At 39.4% G+C, this 20,025-nt stretch overlaps 1 protein-coding gene and 2 long non-coding RNA genes across 7 annotated transcripts in view; 1 reads left to right on the forward strand and 2 right to left on the reverse strand.

Moving 5' to 3' along the window:
• Positions 1-2,824, reverse strand: part of LOC120399157 — a 74,934-nt gene extending 72,110 nt beyond the window's left edge. The window contains exons 1-2 of the long non-coding RNA XR_005594994.1: positions 2,748-2,824; positions 2,429-2,539 (exon numbers count right to left, since the gene is read on the reverse strand). This is a non-coding gene — a long non-coding RNA (uncharacterized LOC120399157). The remainder of the gene's footprint in view (positions 1-2,428; positions 2,540-2,747) is intronic.
• Positions 2,825-2,994: 170 nt separating this feature from the next.
• Positions 2,995-8,477, forward strand: LOC120399159. The gene is made up of 3 exons (XR_005594997.1): positions 2,995-3,132; positions 6,681-6,783; positions 8,136-8,477. It is a non-coding gene; the product is annotated as an uncharacterized LOC120399159 (long non-coding RNA).
• Positions 8,478-10,415: 1,938 nt separating this feature from the next.
• Positions 10,416-20,025, reverse strand: part of NFATC1 (nuclear factor of activated T cells 1) — a 143,992-nt gene continuing 134,382 nt past the window's right edge. For all 5 annotated transcript variants that reach the window (XM_039525290.1, XM_039525288.1, XM_039525286.1 and 2 more), the window contains one exon: positions 10,416-11,842. In XM_039525290.1, the coding sequence (XP_039381224.1) occupies positions 11,775-11,842 (68 nt within the window). In that variant the 3' untranslated portion in view covers positions 10,416-11,774. The remainder of the gene's footprint in view (positions 11,843-20,025) is intronic.

Raw genomic sequence — 20,025 nt, forward strand, 5'->3', positions numbered from 1 at the left:
CTTTACAAAGTACTGTTTCAGACACTGGGAGTGCCTTGATTCTGCAGAAAAATGTAGCAGCTCTCAGGCCCTCAGCAGTAAGTCTCACATACAAGCAAAGATATTAGAAGGGTCTATTACATAGGAAGACAGACGTCAGTCAGAACCCTGGGGTTGTCCTCTGCTCTTTTAAAAAATGCCCTATAATTTCTGATGTTCCCCTCGACAGCCACCAGAGAGACTACCAAATAATGAGTTTCTGTGCAAAATCTATGAAATCTGAGGTCAGGTTGACTCAGTGTCTTTTCTTTCAATCTAAACTGTTCAGATACATTACACTGATAAGGAGTTTGCACCGAAAGAAATGGCCTTTCTGCATTTTCTATCACCTGACAGCATCCGTGAGATTTATATCCTGCAGGATTGTACTGTAATCTCAGTGTTTCAGTGTGTCAGACGACAGCACAGGGCATGTTTATTATTCCTACATCTCATGATTCTGGGTGTGGAGAAGAGGAAGGGGAAACATTAGGGTTTTAGGTCATTCACCAGGCCACTAGGTAGCAGTGATAACTAATGTGCCATCCCTGCTCATGAGCACTAGTTTACAACCTTCAAGTGTCATGCACAGCATTATATTTACTACAAATGTTATACATTTCATACATTAACATAATACTTCCCTGAAATATGTTATATGAATTTTAAAAATACTTAATTTCCATTATTATTGCTGGAAACAAGCTCCATTTCTGAACTTTAACTTTGGTACAGGTATGTCTATTTTGGGTTGGGGATATGTAGGTGAAAGTTTATTACTATATCTAAGCATCTATCTACAGTGAACGTGCCTTTCACTGTAGTACCTAGATATTGTGATTTATTTTACATCTCAGTGTATGGGAGTTCTAATGACCTACTAAAATGGAACAGATTTTCTGGCTGATTTGACATGGCTACTGCAGTTAATGGAAGAGCGAGATGTCTAAACTTGCCCTTGTTTTGAGTAAGCCTGTGTTCCTTAGCGCACTTCCCTTATGTTTTTAATGGGGTTTTACATCACAATGCCTGAGCGGAGAGCAACACGTGCTTTCTCACTAATCCTCACCATCCTACTATGGGAGTATTTTGCATAACATTTTTCGTGTTTCATTGTTTACAGGTGAAAAATCCTGCTATCAGTAGCAGTAGTGTCTAGTAGTCACAGAGCCTAAATGTAAGTCTCCCCAGTCCACTGGGTGTCTGTCCATGAACGTGCACATTCAATATCATTGCCAAGCCAATGAGCAATAACAACCACATCTCTCTTTATCATGTTACCTTTTTATTGTACAAAGGAAAACCCAGCTGTTAAAGTATGCCAACCGGCTCAATACGATGCTGTTCATGGAGGTCAGTGCACGGCGGGGGCTTTTCCAATGTTATTTTGTTTATATGAAGAATATTAGTGTAATTCGTTCAGTTCATTTGCGGTTTAATACACTATTTTTTAAAGAGGTGACTCCACCATGAGCCTGAGCTACAGATAAGTTATGTCCCACATTGTTGCCCCTTCTGCATAACTTCCATCTCAATGGCTACCAGTAAGACAGAACCAACAGTTTATAGCAGCTGCCACGCTAAGATGCATGCTGTCCAACATGGCCACACTGAACTTCTTGGAGTAAGAGAGGCCTGAACTCAGAACTTCCTTCAAAAACCCCGTTCTTATACACTTGAATAAAGGAGATGCTTTGTTCGCTCTTCATTGTATGAAGCCATATAGCTGAACACTCCTGATTCCACCCAGGAGAGGGCGGCAGTATTTACATAAACATACACACTCACTAATTTATAATTAGGAGGAAATGAGCAAGGAGTTATCTTTATTTTAAGGCAATCACGCCCCGCAGTTTAACAGACATTCATAAAATTCCCCAATTCCTTTCCTTTTAGCTATTAGCACTGAAGATGTCTTAACTGTAATTCAGAATTCCTAGATAGTTTATTTAAAGAAGACAAAAAGACACGTCCATTATGAATGTTAACATAAAAGATCTGACTAATATTCTAGACTAAGAACTGCACTCTTCTCATCTTGTGTATACACTTGAATTTGACTAGCTAAAATAATGCTGGTACATTCTGTACAGAAAACAACAAACCAGAAATATCTACTTCAACCTATATTTTCAAAGAGCTACTCAGGCTCAGTTTCATGACATGCACTGATGTTAAATGGAGTAATCTGATTAACGTCACCTGAAACTGTCTGCAAACATACAGTACCTCACTGTGTCCACAAGCAAAAAAGAAGACATAAAATGCTTCCATCTTTAAAGCACACTACAGCTCCAAAAAAGGTAGCCATAGAAATAGCAGCATGGGGGTTCTATATTTATTGTCTCTCAGTGATTTACAGATCACCAGTGGCCAGTTTAAAAGTTTTTTTTTTTAAAGTATTACTTACATCGATTCCTGCAAACTCTCCTTGGAATATGGACATCAAGCTGAGTTTTTTCCTTCCCCTTCATCATCACTGATAAAGGAGCTGCAGACCAAATTCTGCCTTTGATGGCACCTGCACAAGCCAAATTGGAACATACCAAATAAGTTTGTTCATACATAAACTGAAACAGAATCCACTTCATTCCCTTTTAGCAGTGTTGATTCTACTATGCTACCAGGTGTAAAAGCAATATAGACTTCAGTGAAGCTAACAGATATGACAGCAGTAAATACACACTGGGAGTATTATCACAGTTGTGTAAAAAAGGTGTAATTTTTACATTATCACTTTCAGAGTATACTTGCAACATCAGTGTCTAAGGGTCGTGATAACAACACTGCTGACCAAGAAGGCTTCTTGGAAAGGACTCCTCAGAATCCATCAGTACAGTTCCTTAAGTAGCTCAGTACTGAGCAACATAAGACACTCCCTCCCTTATAGGAGACAGGTGCATTGGATCTGCAATACTGCTAAGCAGAGGAAATTGACTGGGCTCTGCAATGAAACACAGGTCTTTCAGATGTTAGTTCAGGACAGAGCACAGCTTATACCACTGAGCTCCATGGATTGAGTGAAGGTCCGCTTAGATTGTCATAATGTTGATGCTTCCACATGGTGGACTCCTAGTTATAATATCCCAACAATCTCTACTGCTAAGGAATAAGGTTTGGTATATTCTTTCATGCAATTCCAAAAAGGAATTTCCCGCTCATAGTAGCTTTATACTATGAGTCCTTCCTTCCTTTCTTTTTCTTTTAACTTTGGCTTTGTTCACTCACAGCTCCTGTCTTTGCTTGGGCATAGTGCAGAGGACTTTATAAAACTAAAACTCTTCTTTACTCCCTTGCTTACACTTTCTTCATGTTTTGCTAGACTAAACCACCAATTAGCAGCCATGTGACTTTTCACCTCCTCTCACTCTGTGCTGCTTGCTTGTTTCTGTGCACAAACTTCCTCTTCCCGTCTGCAAACACAGCTGACCCCAGTACACCCTATTTAACGAGGAACTGCATGATGGTAGCCTTCACAGAGCCACTGAGCATTTATTACAGGAAAATGCTTAATCCAATTGAAAGAAGAAATTTGTACTGCATCCCTTATTTTTCCAGGGTGTTTCGCATCATGAAACTAAAAGGCTCACTTCTCAATCCTTAGATCAGTGGTTTTCAAACTTTCTATATTGGTGACCCCCTTCACACAGCAAGCCTCTGAGTGTGACCCCATATTATAAATTAAAAATGGGGGGGATTTAATTTAATGGGGGTTCAGGGCTGTCAGCCCCATGGAGCTGACAGCTCGCGACCCCCATGTAACCACCTTGTGACCCCCCTGGGGGCTCATAACCCTCAGTTTGAGAACCTTTGCCTTAGATGTCTTATCAGGACCCAATCCTGCACCCACTGAAGTCAAGGGGAATTTTGCCATTAACTTCCATGGCTGTGGGATTGGGCTCATTTGATTATTTATGGTTAAAACATGTTGATAGAAAGAATTGTACATTTTAAGAGGCATGGAAGACATTTTTTAAGCCCGTGTTTGTGTTTCACTTTCTGAATGGTCACATTCATCAATTCTAAGCCCAGAAGGAACCACTGTGATCACCTAGGCCAGACAACATTCTTTGGGAGGGTGTCCACGCTAGTCTGTCTGTCTATCTCCTCTGTTATTAGGAGGCTCTACATGGCTGTGTGTACACGATAACAACTACTGTGCCACTGCTGGATGGGTACAGATTTGTTGCAATTCATAACGAGTGACAGAGCCACCTAAAAGGGCATAAAAGTACAATTATAGTCAAACTGGAGTTTCAACTTTTTAACAGCTATTGCTTTCAATTGCAGTTCTGGATGCTCTGAAAATCAGACCCACAGAGCGTGTTACTGGTCTGGTCCTTGATGAGTTTCCTAATGCCAAAGCACCTGCAGAGTCACCTTGGCTCTAGTAACCCTGGTCTCTCTGCATTCATTATAGCCAAGTGTGTCCACCTAGAAAAAGTATCCATGGGCACAAGTTTGCTGACCAGGCATTGCACAACTCTAACAATTTTTGCCTTGCCTTTGGCTGCTCTCCTCTCTCTCTGACTTAGCTCAAGTCAAACAATGTGAGCTAAGGTATGGTGTACTATAAACAACTGCATGGGCACCAAGGAAAGTCATGATTGTTACTATGTGGCCGCAGCAGTAGTTAGGATGGAATTCAAAGTCTCCTCCTCCAAAAGCATAGGCCCATGGGCTAAGCACGAATCAGCGGTAGCTGTTAGTAGGCACCAATGACACAAAGTGGAGCAGTTCTAATTCATCCAGGAGAAAACTGTAGTCCATTCAGTTTGTTGCAGTATTTTAAAAGTCTCACTGGCTGCTCTGCCCAGAGTCACTACTATTTGAAAAATAAATATTTTTTTGATTTGCTGTGAATGGTCTAAGGGATATGCCAGAAGACATTTTTGGGGCGTGGTAGCTATTTGCCTAATCTACCTATAGATTAGGTTTTAATACACTGTGTGTCATCATGGTATTTGAACACTTGATGGAACACTAGGCCTTTTCTGGCTTCCCTACCTATTTCCCTTGTGTGCTGTTATGAGGACGGAGTTAATGTTGAGTTGCCCAGCAGGAAGCTAAAGGCATGACTGAAACTCATTCAGTATTCCCCAAGGTATATTGTCATTATCTGGCTAAAGCCAATCTATTTAATAGGGCAAAACATAAAAGGAGCTTACCATAAAACAAAGTATCCCAGCAGGCTGAAAACAGTACATCACATTTCCCCCACCCAGACAGAAATCTTTGGAAGGGGGCCAGATAAGCAGAAAAAATACATGAGGCTGACAAAGAGTTTCCAGGAAAGCATCCAATCAATGGGTGGAGCAAAGGCTGTGGTCATGTGACTCCCATGATGCACCACAGTAGGAAGGGAGCCTGTATTGCATTATGTGAGATGTAGTTCAGCCAGAGAGCTCAGCCTATAGAGAATTCAGTTTGGTTAGAAAATGTGAAATGTTTACATGTTGGTCCACCGGAGCCAAAACAAAATATTTCGTTTAGATTTTGCTAGTGGAAAACTGACAAAATTCAAGGTTGCAGAAATTGCATTTTCTGTTGAAAAAGACAGGAAATTCCAGACCAGGTCTAACATATACTTTGTTAATGACATATGGGGATGAACATCACACATATAAAGGAATTGATAGAATTTCAGAAGCCTAAAATGCCCAGAACCTTGGGTGAACTGGATTTGAAAGTCAATCGTATAGGTGAGGCCCATCTCTTGTTGAAATACTGGGAACGAAATACAGCTGTGTGTTCAGATAGCATCCTTTTTGTAAATATTTTCAGGGATGGGCACCAATTTTAAAATGTATGGTCTGGTCTTTCAAAGTCCTTTATATGTATCAAGGAGGGAGGGATAGCTCAGTGGCTTGAGCGTTGGCTTACTAAACCCAGCAGTGTGAGTTCAATTCTTGAGGGGGCCACTTAGGGATCTAGGGCAAAATCACTACTTGGTTCTGCTAGTAAAGGCAGGGGGGCTGGACTCAATGACCTTTTAAGGTCCCTTCCAGTTCTAGGAGATAGGATATCTCCATTAATTAAAAAAAATTACCTTACAAGAAGTGTAGTTCATATGCCTTTTGTACACAAAAACATAGATACTGAATGAACTATGATGGGTAACTAATCTCACTACATTCTTACACCAGGCACATGCAACCCAATTCCCACTAATGCCAAGACAGAATTGCATCCAGATACCCCAGCTTTGAATTTGGTACTAGGGCACTGTTCTTTGGCCTCATTTTGACTTAAAGAGCTCTAGGATTGATTCCCTCTTCATAATGGAAATCTCTGGTGGTGTATGGCTGCCTTGGGAGTTCCTATACCACCTCTCTCCTGGCTTTTAGCATAGGTGGAGTGACCAAGGGAAAGGGGATAAGACAGGGGCATCCATCTTGCACACCAATTTCCAGCTTCTGGAACTGCCTCTGGTGGTGGGTAGCTAAAATAATTTTTCCAGGGGACTGGCCTAGTACCCAGTGACCCTAGGAACTAGGGTGAGCAAAGATGAAATAAAGCATCTTTCAAACCTTATCCCCAAACTGCACCAGGTACATGAAGTCCAGACTGGAGAATCTGCCCCAGTAGGTATAAATTTGGTCATGAGATATTTGATGTCTGTTGCAAATATGTTCTGTAACATTATGTTATATTCTCTCCAGAATCTGTCTATTGTTCAATGACATGGGGGCAACAAATGGGTTCAGGAGCAACATGTGGGACTGAAAGAGTTTCTACATTTTGGGAGGGCAGAACGGATGCCATGTGAGTATTTGGAACCCACATATCTCCCCCCCTCGGCTTTTTGTTTACATTGGCATCCCCTAAAATGACTAAACTGAATTATCAGCACATTCAGACAGTTAACTCCTAATTCCCTATAGTTTAGGTAGCTAAATGAGCACCAGGATAAGCAGCTTTTTGACTTAAATAGTAAAAGCCAAGGTTCACATGGTATACCATAAGCATCAGAAATATTACCAGTGGGTTTAAATCTTGGATGCTCAGCTCTTTCCAGCTGTTAAATCTCCTCAGGTTTGCACAATCCAAAAATATAGTCTTAGCCAAAAAAGAAGAGAAAAAAAGTTGGTTTTGGAGTCAGGAGTGGCTTGATAATTGAATCCAACCGTACGTGAATCTGTAACTGATCTGCACTGAACATACAATTTGGCTACCTGAAAAGAGCAGAATCAAGACTTTTTTTTTTTTTTTTCTGAAACAGGATCAAATGAGTTAGAAAAGAATAATACTTGGTCACTGAAAAAGCAGAAAAAATGCAGGCAAATAAAAAACCGTCAAGTGGTCAATCTGTTTGTTGGAGAAATGTGCATGAGTTAGAAAAACTGGGAATGCTTTGTTTTGATGAGCAGCCCAATGAGTTATCTGCACATGATGTTGAAAAATTGGCATGTTTTAAAAATTTATAAAAACACCCATTTGACGACTGCCTGAGCATGATTTATGCTGTTGCCCTGGACTTCTCTCCTCAACTGTGTACTTCACTAGAGTGTTTTTGTTTGGTTGTTTTTTTATTGAGACAAATTCAGTAAAATGAGAAAGATGAACACAGTAAAATTACACACATGGTAGAGGAAAGTTTAGCTTCATGGCAGTGCAGAGCTATCCAAGGAATTTAACTCCTTGAAATTTGCCATTTTCAGCTCTAGAGGGAAATCTGGAAGGCGCAGTTCCAGGAAGACTATTTAGTCAAACAGTACCAGATGTATGTGTGGGATTCACTTTATGCTTTGCTTATGAATGAATGTAGTCAGCTAGGAATTTGTTAAAGACAATTTTTTGCTTAAAGAATTATGGTCAAGATGTGGTTGATGTACTTGGCATGGCTGGGTCTGCTGTATTATGACTTGGGGATTCGTGGCAATGGAAAAAAAGGGAAGCTTATACAAAGTCAGGTAGCATTGTGACCAAAACATGTGGCTCAAATGAATTCAGTGTGTGAGCAGACATTTTATTTTTGTATAAAATGTGGCCACAATCATAGAATGGTAGCAAAGAATTTGTAATAGGCTACCTACTATGTCCATCTTCAGAAAACTTCACAACAAGAATCCTCACATCATCTCTGTGAGGAAAATATTATAATTTCCATTTTACAGATGGAGAAACAAGTGGAGATTTGCCCGATGCGCCCCACGACCAGAGCCTTTCACTGATATGTGTAGCTACACACCACAGTGTGGATGCAGTCAGCTTTATTCTGTGGCATGACATATCCTGCACGCCACCGCCAGGATTTGCCATTGACCTGATCATGCACTCACTGCAGTCAAATGAGGATTTTGATATTGACTTCAACAGGAACAAGAGCAGGCTGAATATCATCTCTAGAGAATGTCTCAGACTAAACTTAAAGACAAAATGCAAAGCAAAGATAGGCTGTGTTTCAGGAAAGCATTTAAACACATGCATAGGTCCACCCCTTTTTCAGTAGAACACTTAAGCACATGCATAAGAGCTTTCCTGATTATAGATGCTTTACTGAATCAGGGTCATGGTGACTGTGGAATGGTAGTTCATTATGTATATTTCCTAATTAAACTCAAATAAACTTATATCCGTTTTTTTCAGTTTTTTTCCTGTGATTTGGATGACTCAGTGTTACATAGTTACAGTGTAACATACAACTGCAGCATCTGATGAGATGACCCAGAAACTCAGAGAGTTCAGCCAAACTTTGATTATGTTCACATCCTCCTAGTTTTTTTCAGAAGAAACAAAACATTCTATGGGGCGAGGTACCATACTACAAAGCTTCTATATCCTGGCTCTTGGCAAGATAGACTGCCCACAGGCTTGGTGAAGTGAATTTTTCTTTATGTGTGTGCAATACACCCCCAATCCAACATAAAGACCTCATTCATATGCTGAATTAAAAACAGCAGGGCCAAATCCTGCCCGCTGCAGCTAATAGACTTCAGAAAGGCTTCCAGGGGGTTACAGAACAGAAAGTGGTGCAATTAATACAATGACAATGCAAATATTTGATTGCAAGGCTAATATTGTACTGTTTGATTCCTTTTCAAAATTGATCTGTTAGGGATTTTTAAAGGTGAGAATCATCCATGGAGAAAAGAAAATGGCTTGTGTTGTTTTTTAAACATACATGCAAAGGGCACTTTGTAAGTTTTAACAACTGTTTCCCAGGGAAATAATTGCTCAGTTCAGAACCATTATTTTTCAAAAAACCCCAAACAAACAAAAAACCCCCAACCAAACAAAAAAAATAAACCTGGTGAAAACAGTTTTTTTAAAATAAAATTAACAACCACAACACACGTACAAACACAAGGTATCATACTCATAAGGGAAAGATTTCTGCTTGCATTTTTTATTTTATGAATACATATACAAGAGATGCATAATCTTCCATTATCCAGGCTTAAAAGTAACAGATTTTTTTTTTCAAAATAGGTTAAAGAAGAAAAATAAAAATTAAGGACAAAGGAGGTGCAACATATTCAAAACATACAGTTGATTATCTTGCTAAAGTTATTGCAGAAATGCAGACAGTGTGTGTGTGGGAGGAGGGGTTCAAAGCCTCACCAAGGATATTTCTGTAATAGGTTCCTCCACTCACACTTTATTGACATTTCTGAAGTACAGAGTGAATAGTATCTGAGAATTATATCACATATCAATTTTTATTTCTTTGGCAGTAATGTCTTTTAAAAGAAGGAGAAAAAAGTGTGATTCTGTTGGCAAAAGACATTTACTTCTCTAATAAGATGAGCATATTAGTAGGCTGCAGCAGGATGCAAATAGCTTCAAATAGAAGAGCGTGTGATATATATGTATATATGTATATAATGTAAAAATGCTTATTTTATATGAGAAAGGAAGATTTTTCAAGATAACATAAAATGAACCACTCTAACACTAGCTTCCAGACTTGCTTTATTGGATCTATTTTTCTAACTACAAGTTAAGCTGACATCTGTCAAACTTTTTATTTTTTTATATGGCAGTCTACAAGAAATGTTTCATGCAAGTTCTACAATGCTAAACACAGGGTAAATAACTGGGATTAAACAGATTGGGAATTACAGACTACTATCAGGACCAGAAACAGCATAATATGTACATAGAGCCATATTATATTCTCATGTCTTCACAGTAATGTGCAAATATGACATATATGGCTTTCAATATTTTAAAAAAAAGAAAGTAAGACATAATTGTACAGAATAATATATTTAAAAAATGTTTAGGAGAATTTCACTTTTTTGTGAAATCTGTTCAATTTTTATAACGTTGTGGTTAATTAGTTACGACCTCAACACAGAGGTGTTGTTCAGGCATATTTCCAGTAGGGGTCGCTGATTCCTAAGGCACAATATTAACGTTAAACATTTTTAAATTAAACCATGCTCTCTCTATTTTTTTTTTGGTTATATGAAATAAGAAGTCATTGCTAGTTATATAATAAGCAATTGATTGTACAAAATACAATGTTAAAGACTACGCTATAAGCCTATCTGGTGCGCCATAAACATTAGCTAATCTGAAAACATATTGTACAGCATTGCATATTAAACATTTGTTTTTTGGTAATATTTTTCGTACATGTAGCAGAGAATTATAAGGCTTCCATGGAATAATAATCTTATAATTGAACAAATATTTTACACTCTTTCATAATGGTATTTACAATTTCTTTAATTCATATTTTGCCATTTGGTAAATAATTATGTATTTTGTATGCATCCTTCTTGACTGTCTAAAGTGCTTGCTTAACTGCATGAGGAAAGAAAATGCATACCTGTCTTAGGTGTAACAAACCATCAACAGAAGTAGCTGAAACATTGTTTGGGATCTGAAATGCATTCGCAGAAATGGAAATTATTGCTGAATTCAGTGCCCTCGCCAGGCAATCACCTATATTACTTGTCATATATAAATATATGCATATATACTAGAATGTATGTACATGCATACACATACATCTATCGTGTAATAGATAGATTTCAATTTTTTTGTCCATCAACCGTATTATTTTGTGCTATTCAACATACTTGTGCTATGACTGAAGCCAGATTAAAATCAAAATCTTAACATGCTATGACTAACAATCCTATGATTCACTAGCAGAGAATAAGGACGGTATATGAAAAAAAGAAAGAGCTGAGATGACAAATCGGGAGGCTTTTGAAATGCACTGAGAATAAGGCAACAGGCTGTACATTACAGCAGAGGAAAAGCTGAAGAAATTCTGGAATTCATAAATGTATTTGACTTTGAGCAGGGATGTCATTCCCTTTCCAACCGGCTGTCTTGTGATTTTTAAAATATCAATTGCCAGAATGCAAGCGTTATAGCTTCTGCACCTACAAATACTTTTTATGGTAGAAAATTCAAAGCCTATTAAAAATGTCCTGATGCCACAATCTGGTAAAATAAGGCACTTCCAGGGTTGAATTCCAGTGGTGCCAAAAGGCTCAGTGCTGGGGACAAGCCATCAGGTTTTGTTGAATTTCCCAGTTTTATCCCATGAAATGTGCCATCTTAGAGTTTATTCCCTCCCCTTTTTTTCTCCTCTTGAGATGATTTTCTTTAAAGAAGATGTTTCGTTGGTTGAAGAGATACTTCTTTGTAGGCAAGAGGTAAATCTTCAGTTCCTAACACTCAGTAAGGCAGAAGATCAGAGTGGTACCAGGTAATGTCTTCAGTTTATTCAGTTACGACAGCTCTGTGCTGTAGCTGATATACCAGCTGAGCTAAAAGTGTATGGATTTGAACTAGTCCAGTATTGCAAGCTCTGAATGGACATTGGTGCTGGAGAGGTCATTCCTGATAATTTCGTTTACTGTAAAGAAAGAACACAAGGGGAAAAAAAAGAACAATTAGAACGAAACTGCTGTACACTTACTATTTCTTCTGCTGTAAAATACGTTAAATGAAGCTTGTATCAGTTTCTTCATGGTTTCACTATCGTTTAGAACACTAAGTGTAACATTAGTAAGTAACTGATATAGGCTGACCTATGTGCAAAAGAGCAGGATTAACCATGGTTATTAACATGCAAAATACATCACAAAAAGAGCAGCATCTTGGGTCTTCTATTGCATTAAACATATTTAACATTTTAAATTAGTTACAAGTAAAAACATGTAATTTAGAACAAGCTCTGAAGCTCAAAGTAACGAACCCTAGAAAGTCTTAAAATATGTTATCTACTCCATGCAAATAGCCCATAGGACTGCTTGTTAGCTCTCTTTCCACAAGAGTGGCGTGCGCAAAACGCAAAGCTGCCGGGTGCTGAACTGAGCACTTGAAACTGCAATGCCTCTGCAGAACAGGACTACGCATGTGGACTCTTGCACAGTGTGGTATCGTTAATAAATAATAATAATAATGATGATGATAAAAATGTGTGTGCGTGTGTTTGTCCATTACTGGTGGCTGTAAAATGAATAAAAAGACTCTCCTTTCATGTTGATCAACAGCCACGAATGTGTGAATAAAGACTGAGAGCTGGGCAGGGGCAAGTTCAAACCCTGGCCAGAAGTTGAAGAAAAGAACAAGCAAGATGCATTATCTCAGCATCAGCCAGTCAGACTGCATCTCCACTGATAAAAGCATTGTTTTCTTTACTCGTGACTCTTCTTTCATTCTCCACCCTCCCTCTCCTCCAAAGATCATCAACCCATATAGTTTCCCACACTCAACCTATGTCCATTTATCAGCTTGTGATTTTTGGCAGACGGACAGGAAATGACTGAACCTGGCAAAGGCCATCTACAGTGAACTGCACAACATCCCTTCTATTTCCACCCCACCTCCCTGCAACCACTGCCACCACCTGATTTACATGAAGATAGACAAAATGCCATCAGTGAGGCTGTCATTGCTGCTGAGTTTCCTAACATTACTGGGAGGCGGAAACACATGCCCACGTCATGGAATGATCATGGAAAAGCCCAAATTTCCCTTCGCTCGTGGGCTGCAGTTCGCTGCCATCCAGATAATTCCATGTGTTTGTTCGCGAGAGCCAGGCCTGGCTAAAATCAACTTCCTGAAGCAATTAGTTGTTGAACATGTTTTTTCTTCAGACCTATTGCACATGTTATACCAACAGTACACGAATCAGTCAGGATTTGAATCCCAGAAGGTGGTCAGTGGATTGATAGATACCAATTCATAAGCAGGTCCTTCTTCAGCCATGGACTAGCAGTGGTATTGGTGATTACCTATTCATTTTAAAAAAACCTATAAGAGCAGTATGGAAATGACATGTAAAGACACAAACACTTCTTTTGATGGTGCCATGGAGCGTATCTTTCATACTAGTAACCAGTGGAAACCAATTTAGGCCACAGCCCCGGCACTGTGACAAGGAGGTACGTTGCACATAGCATATTAAGGGTAATAATACCACAGACTTACAGGTTGCAAGGCTCAGGACAGCTTTCCAAACTGCACCTCTCCCCGAACGCAAACACTTACGCTGTGGGAAAGATTTTCCATGACAATCTTGTCAAGGAAGTTACCTTGATAAGCATCTCTGGCAACACTGGCTACACTACAAATCATATGGCATGTAAAATGTGGCAACAAGTGCAAACTACCTGAGGGCCAGATATAGAGTTACACCTTTGCTTCTTTCACACTGAATAATAATCAGATATTATTCATACTGCCACTTAGCCTTTATATATAGTGCTTTAGAAATATTAATTTATCCTCACAATAGCTCTTTAAAGGAGGTAGATAGGTGTTATTAATTATCAACATTTCACATATGGGGAAACTGAGGCAGTGAGATCAAGGAGCTTCCCCACATAAGTCAGTGGGAAAACCAGTAGAACATAGATCTCCTGACTCTCAGGCCAAGAGCATGTCATGTTCTGTAGTCTAGTCAAGGAAAGTGTGATTTACTTTAACTTGGAATACCTGACACAGATGTCAAAGGAAAGGGCAAAAAGCAGCAAAAACCGACTAAGGCAAACGGGAAAAAAATTCAAAAGCCCCTAATTGAATTAGGAGCTAAGTTGTATATTCAAAAATGACTTCAGCACCTTTGGCTTTTTGAGCTATTGACTTACAGTGAGACTTAGGCTCCTACGTGCCTTAAGTCACTTTTGAACATAGGACTTTGGATCCCTCAGTCACTGAAATGCTTTTGAAAATGTTACCAATCGCTATTCAGTGACTCTCTCAAAGTCAGACAGCAATCCCCTAGCGTTTGGGAATGGAATCCAGCCCCAGGACTCCCAGCCCCATGCTTAGTTCACTAGATCATAACTGCCATTCACCAACATCTTGTTTAACTCAAATAATGAAACCCAATAGTATCAGGGCCAAATCTGGGAGCTCTTGAAGTCACTGGGGATCAGGGGGATGAGGGTTTGAGGTTTCATGCTCACCTTATATATAGTTTTCTCACTATAGGTGGACTTCCACTGTTTTCTAGGTGTGATGACCATGCACAGTTTTCTTGTATAGCAACACATCTGTTGAACGACAGCCGCTCCACCATGCCAACAGATACCCAAGAGATAGTTGAACCTGGCCTACAATGTAGCCATTGTCACTGGATAGCCACAAGATGTCCAAAACAAGGGAACTGAGATGTGATAAAGAACCAATATAATAGCTGGCAGCATGGTTCCACATCACTCTCATCTATTGTAACCTATAGAGAATTCAGGGATAGGTCTCCAAGTCTTTTCTGTGTGATTCTTTACTTCATTTTTTTTTTTTACCCTGCCAATCAATGAAAAGAACGAGTCCTTTAAAGCGTGTACTGGAATGAGGTTTACACTGAGGAACAAAGGATGGCTTGATGCAAAAGAATTTCTATCTTATTGCCCAGCAATAAGTATTGAAAGATTGTAAGTGTAACAATACAGACACAAGTGGAAAATAACATCTGTCTGAAAAGATAAAAGGGGAAGGAACAGCAGAAGTATGCTAAGAGCGGGCTTTCCCTTGCTGCCCACTAAAGCACCTGAGCCTGGGAGGGAATGCCCTTCAGTGGGTGTGAGCAGGCAGAAATCATTCAGCATGTATGTGCGGTCTAGGACCAAAGGACATGCTCTTTTATGTGATGTTTGCTGCGACTGACTAATGACACTCTGCACTTTCTCCAGCTACATGCGTCTAGCACCTTTATTAAGAACCCTCCTCTTCTGTCAGTACCATATGGCTACAACCAGGCTCCACACAGCAAGTGAAATGCACTCCTGCTATGCAGACCTTAATGGAATGGCTCCTGCTCCCTCTTAGTTGCCTCTCGTCAAGCAAAAAATCCAACGTGTTCAGTGAGAGTCACCTATTGCTCTCATGTATGGGCAAGCTTTGGATTGCAAATCTGTTACTGAAACGAGGTGGTATGGTGTATATGGAGTAAGTAGCACAAGGAATATTTTGGCTTATGTTGGAGTTTCATTTCTAAAGCAAACTTGGTCTTTGGGTTCAAATAACACAGGGCACATGACTGCTCACTTGCCAAAACATTCCAGTAGTAGCAGTATTTTGCACTCACATAATCCATGTTACCTAATGGCTTTACACACAGCAATTAAAATAACAATCATAGAACTCTGGTAAGGTATGTATTATTATACCCATTTTACACACGGGGAAACCGAGGCATGCAGAATTAACTAGGGGCTTGTCTCCAAAGAAGAGCAAGGTACACTAGAGGGGTGTGATTTCTAATGTGCACCATGCTGTGCACTAGCTGGCCCATATAGACCCAGCTAACATGAACTAAAAGTTTACTAGTGCACATTAATGTAGTCCCATTTATATTAATGCTCAGTAGGCATTTTAGTTTGTGCCAGTAGGGTCTACATGGGCCAATTAGTGCACAACATGTTGATGTGCTTTAGAAATCACATCCCTCTTGCACGCATTGCTGCTCCATGTAGATAAGCCCTGACTTGCCAGAAGTCGTACAGTAATTCAGGCTATGTCTACAATAGGGAAGCTATGGTGGTATAGATATACAGGTTTACTATACTGGGCAAATGTTCCTCGTTTGTTGCTTTGTAGCAGTATAGTAAAACAATAGTGAAACAAGCTATACTGATAAAGTGCAATTTTGTTGGTAAATTGCGTCAGCACTAGGGAATTGTGCCAACAGAGCTGTGTCAGTCAAGGATCACACCTCTTCAAACCCTTGACCATCATAACTATGTAGGCAGAAGTCTGCAGTGTAGACTTGGCCTCAGTGGCAGATCTGGAATAGAACAAAACACTCTAACTTTCAATGCCTAGTCTAGAACAATAGTTCCTATAGAACAACAGATTCCTTCCTGTCAATTCAAAGAGCTGAGTATGATGATTTACAGTGCATTTGTCATCAGATTTTTTTAGTTTGTTTTTCTGGTGTTTTTTGGGGGGGGGGTCGGAGGGAAGAAAGAGGTAGGCATTGTTGCTTTGGTAGCTAACACCTACAGTTCCCCACAATGCCCTCTCTGAACAGATATTTTCCATCTTCATGTTCAGCTTTTCCACTGACATCAAGTAAAAAAAATAATAGTGCTGAGAAATGCAGGTAACATGTGACCGCTGTACCTGTCAGAAGCCTGAAAGAGAAACCTTTCCTTTGCTAAACATCAGATGCCATTGCAGCAGGATGTGGTGAGCTGTTACACCACAATTTAGTTTAATAAGGAGTTTTTTCTTCTTATATTTAACTTTGCTTTAAAATGCCCTTGAAATGGAAACTTTTGTTTTACTAAATAGCAAAATCAATATCTCATGGATGCAACATGTAAAGTTCCTGTTTTTTAAACAGGGCAACCGGATATAGTTAAAGAAACATGGATTCCTTATATGGATAGGAATTTTATAGGAAATGAAATACCTTTTAAATTTTTGGTCTATACATGGATTCGCATCAAACATAAATAAAAGGAAAAGTTTTCTGCAAACTTCTGCTTCCTTATATTTGACTACTGCTTTGAATAGAGATAACAATATTGCACTTTGGTTTAATAAAATATTTATTCTTCCTAAGCCAAGTTCTGCTTTCCTTGCACACTCAACATCAAGTCTGATACACCCCTGTGCGGTGTCCTGCCACTCAAATCAAAGGAGTTACATAGATGTAAAATGGGAATAATGCCAATGTGAAACCGGTCCATAAACTACTGGGGTAAGGTCTTTGCTGCACAAAGACTGCTGGATCAGCTCCCCTATGGCTTTACAATCTTATACTGTGTATCAAGGGCCAAATGTTCCCAAAGAGACTCCAAAACAACAACTGACTTTAGAGCCACAGATTCCAAAAACGTAGATGTAGAAAGTTGCCTCTGTAGATTAAGAAGCCAGGACAATGCCCCTTTGAGAATGTATCCTGATATGTCTGAACTTTATTACAAATAATAGCCCCCTACTTACACTTCCTAGCTTCTGTTTCATGAAGTGTTCAAGGCGCCTACCCAGGAATATTTCTGCTACCACAGAGCTACTTTGCTTAGCTGTAGGTGCAAGTGCCTACATCCTTCTCCCTGCACACTGCCTGAGTAGAACCGCCGTGATGCTGTGTGCTACACTGCTCAGGGGGGTGTTGATGCCCTTTGAGAGGCCTCTTTGCTTTTGCTCTTGCCTCTGCAACAGAATTGTACCGGTCCTGCTCCATTCAGGCCCTTCTGTGGCCCTCACTTGGGCTGGGAGCTGTAGCCTACAGCAGGTAAGAAGCTGGCGTTAACTCTCGGGTAATGATGTAAGATAGGTAACACTGATTTTTTAAAATATGTTACAATAAGCCTAAGTACTCGATTAGGATGTAGGCAAGAGAGAATTTGACATTAACACAACTTTCCTTGTTCACCTTCCTTCCCTGATTATGTTTCAAGTTTCTGATTGGTTGAAGCTGGCAAGTTTGTCAGACAGCACTGTGGGCCTGATCCAAAGCCCACTGAAATAAATGACTTTCCATTGACTTCAGCAGAGTTGGATCGGGGCCTGAGAGTTTTGTATCATCAGAATGCCGAATGAGGCTGTGGGTTATAGTTACATTCCTTTCCGATTACACACTTTACCTATAAAGAACCCAAACCACTACTGATGTCTTTTTGCTCCAGGCAAGAAGCTACCTTCAGTGACCCCACCCCCATCCCCGGTACAAGTACTAGTAATGCTACATAAACAAATGATTGCACTTTGAGATTACAAATGTAACAGTGTTGGTGTTTCTTAATTTTACAAAAGGAGACACGGCCTGCCATTACCAATATCTTGCTGTATTAAAATGCAGAACAGAATGACTTCTGTGTGCTTCCAAGTTATTAAGGCAGAAAGGGTTGCAGCGGTATAGATGTGCACACTGTACGTCACCTGTTCCATGCGCTGCCATCTGCACCCCCTCCCCATCTCCTTTCCTCCCCGCACGTGTAGCTCTCTACATAAGTCACTGCAAGGCTGCAAAATAATCACAAGAGGAAGTCTGATGGAGGTTTACAGAGGAAATGCCTGAGGGCTTATATTGATCAGGAGGATTTTACTGTACTCTGTTTCTTTTTAAAGAAGTCTGATATGTTTAAAACAAAGTGGCATCAAAAGACCTTCAGTTAGTCACATATATTGTGAGTCACTAACATGTGCATTTTTTATGCAAATGAAGATAGCAACAGTTAAATGCTGTGAAGTCTCTTCTGATCCAGTTTTTTGTCCCATTGTTAAGAATGGTTATACAGCATGTTCAAAGGAATCTATCGCATCGTATTCAGATCAGGCTTTTGTTAACAGCTGTTATGTTGTCTGTATATGCAGTGTTATACTGTGTGCATTTTGCTTAACTATGAACAGTATGGATCATCACCTTTAAGATGGAACAGAACAATAGTAGATTGCAAAACTGGACCTGAACAAAATAAGCTACCTAAACTTGAACATATATTATGCCAAAAGAAATAAAAAAAAAAGACACCGATTGTATTCTCAAACAATTCATTCTGTTCGTGTTATGGATGTATAAAATTATGTATTGATTCTGCTGTGTACTGAGTTTAGAAGCTAATCTTTCAGTGGGCTAAGTGTCCTAAATTCCCACTGACTTCAGCAGATCAGAGATTGCAAGCTTTGTGGAGTAGAGACAGCATTTTCTTCTCGGTTTTGTACAGTACTGAGCACACTGTCTGCACTTGGCAAATGAATAATAAAAATAAAAGCTATATCCAAAGAAACAGAACATTAGAGACAATGAGGTTGGCACTAATATTATGTTTTCTTTTAGTAATGTAACATATTATGGCATTTGCTTTTGTTGCCTACAATGTCTGTCCTTTGATTTTTCCATTGGAGACTTCAAATCTAGATCCTTAGGGTTCCTGTACTATCATGTGCCCTTATTTCAAATGCAGTACATTAGCGTCATCAATGAGGAGTCTGAAGTCACAAATTAACAAGTAGGAAATAGAAACACCAAAAGGAAAATGCCTCCCCTGTTGATTTTTTTTTCTTAAAGAGAAGTGGCTAAATATAAACACATAGACAGTTAGTAAATAGATACAGCTCCTGGTGTGCACTCGTTTGAAACAGTAGAATCCTACTTTTGTTGCCAGAGAGCCTTCCTCCTCTCCCTTTTAATAAACAGCAATTCTCTCTTATGGATAAATGTCATCATCTATCTATCTATCTATAATATAACAATGATTGGAAAAAATGGTCTTGTTAGAAGTTGTGTTTTAAAAGCAGGAACTATGCTGTGAATAGAAAAAAAAATAATCAAAAAGTGGTGATATTAATTCCTGAGGTGGAAATCTGCAACATGAAACCACAGATCACTTTAAAACTTACTGAATTCAAAACAAAACATAAAAAAACCACCCCCAAACCCCAGTCTTGTGAAGCAATGGAAAATATAACTTCACACGTTCCATGCAGAAGTCAGATCTTGTATTACCTCAGGTGTCCTGGATGCATTTAAACCTTAAACTTATTTTTATCTGTTAATCATAATAAGCCATCACCACGGGGCATGCTATTTTTGGAAAGAGTGAATAGGACAGTGGAGCAAGTGAGTGACAACAAGTA

Source organism: Mauremys reevesii, linkage group 2 (genome assembly GCF_016161935.1).
Source record: "Mauremys reevesii isolate NIE-2019 linkage group 2, ASM1616193v1, whole genome shotgun sequence".
In the NCBI taxonomy this organism is placed as follows: Eukaryota; Metazoa; Chordata; order Testudines; family Geoemydidae; genus Mauremys; species Mauremys reevesii.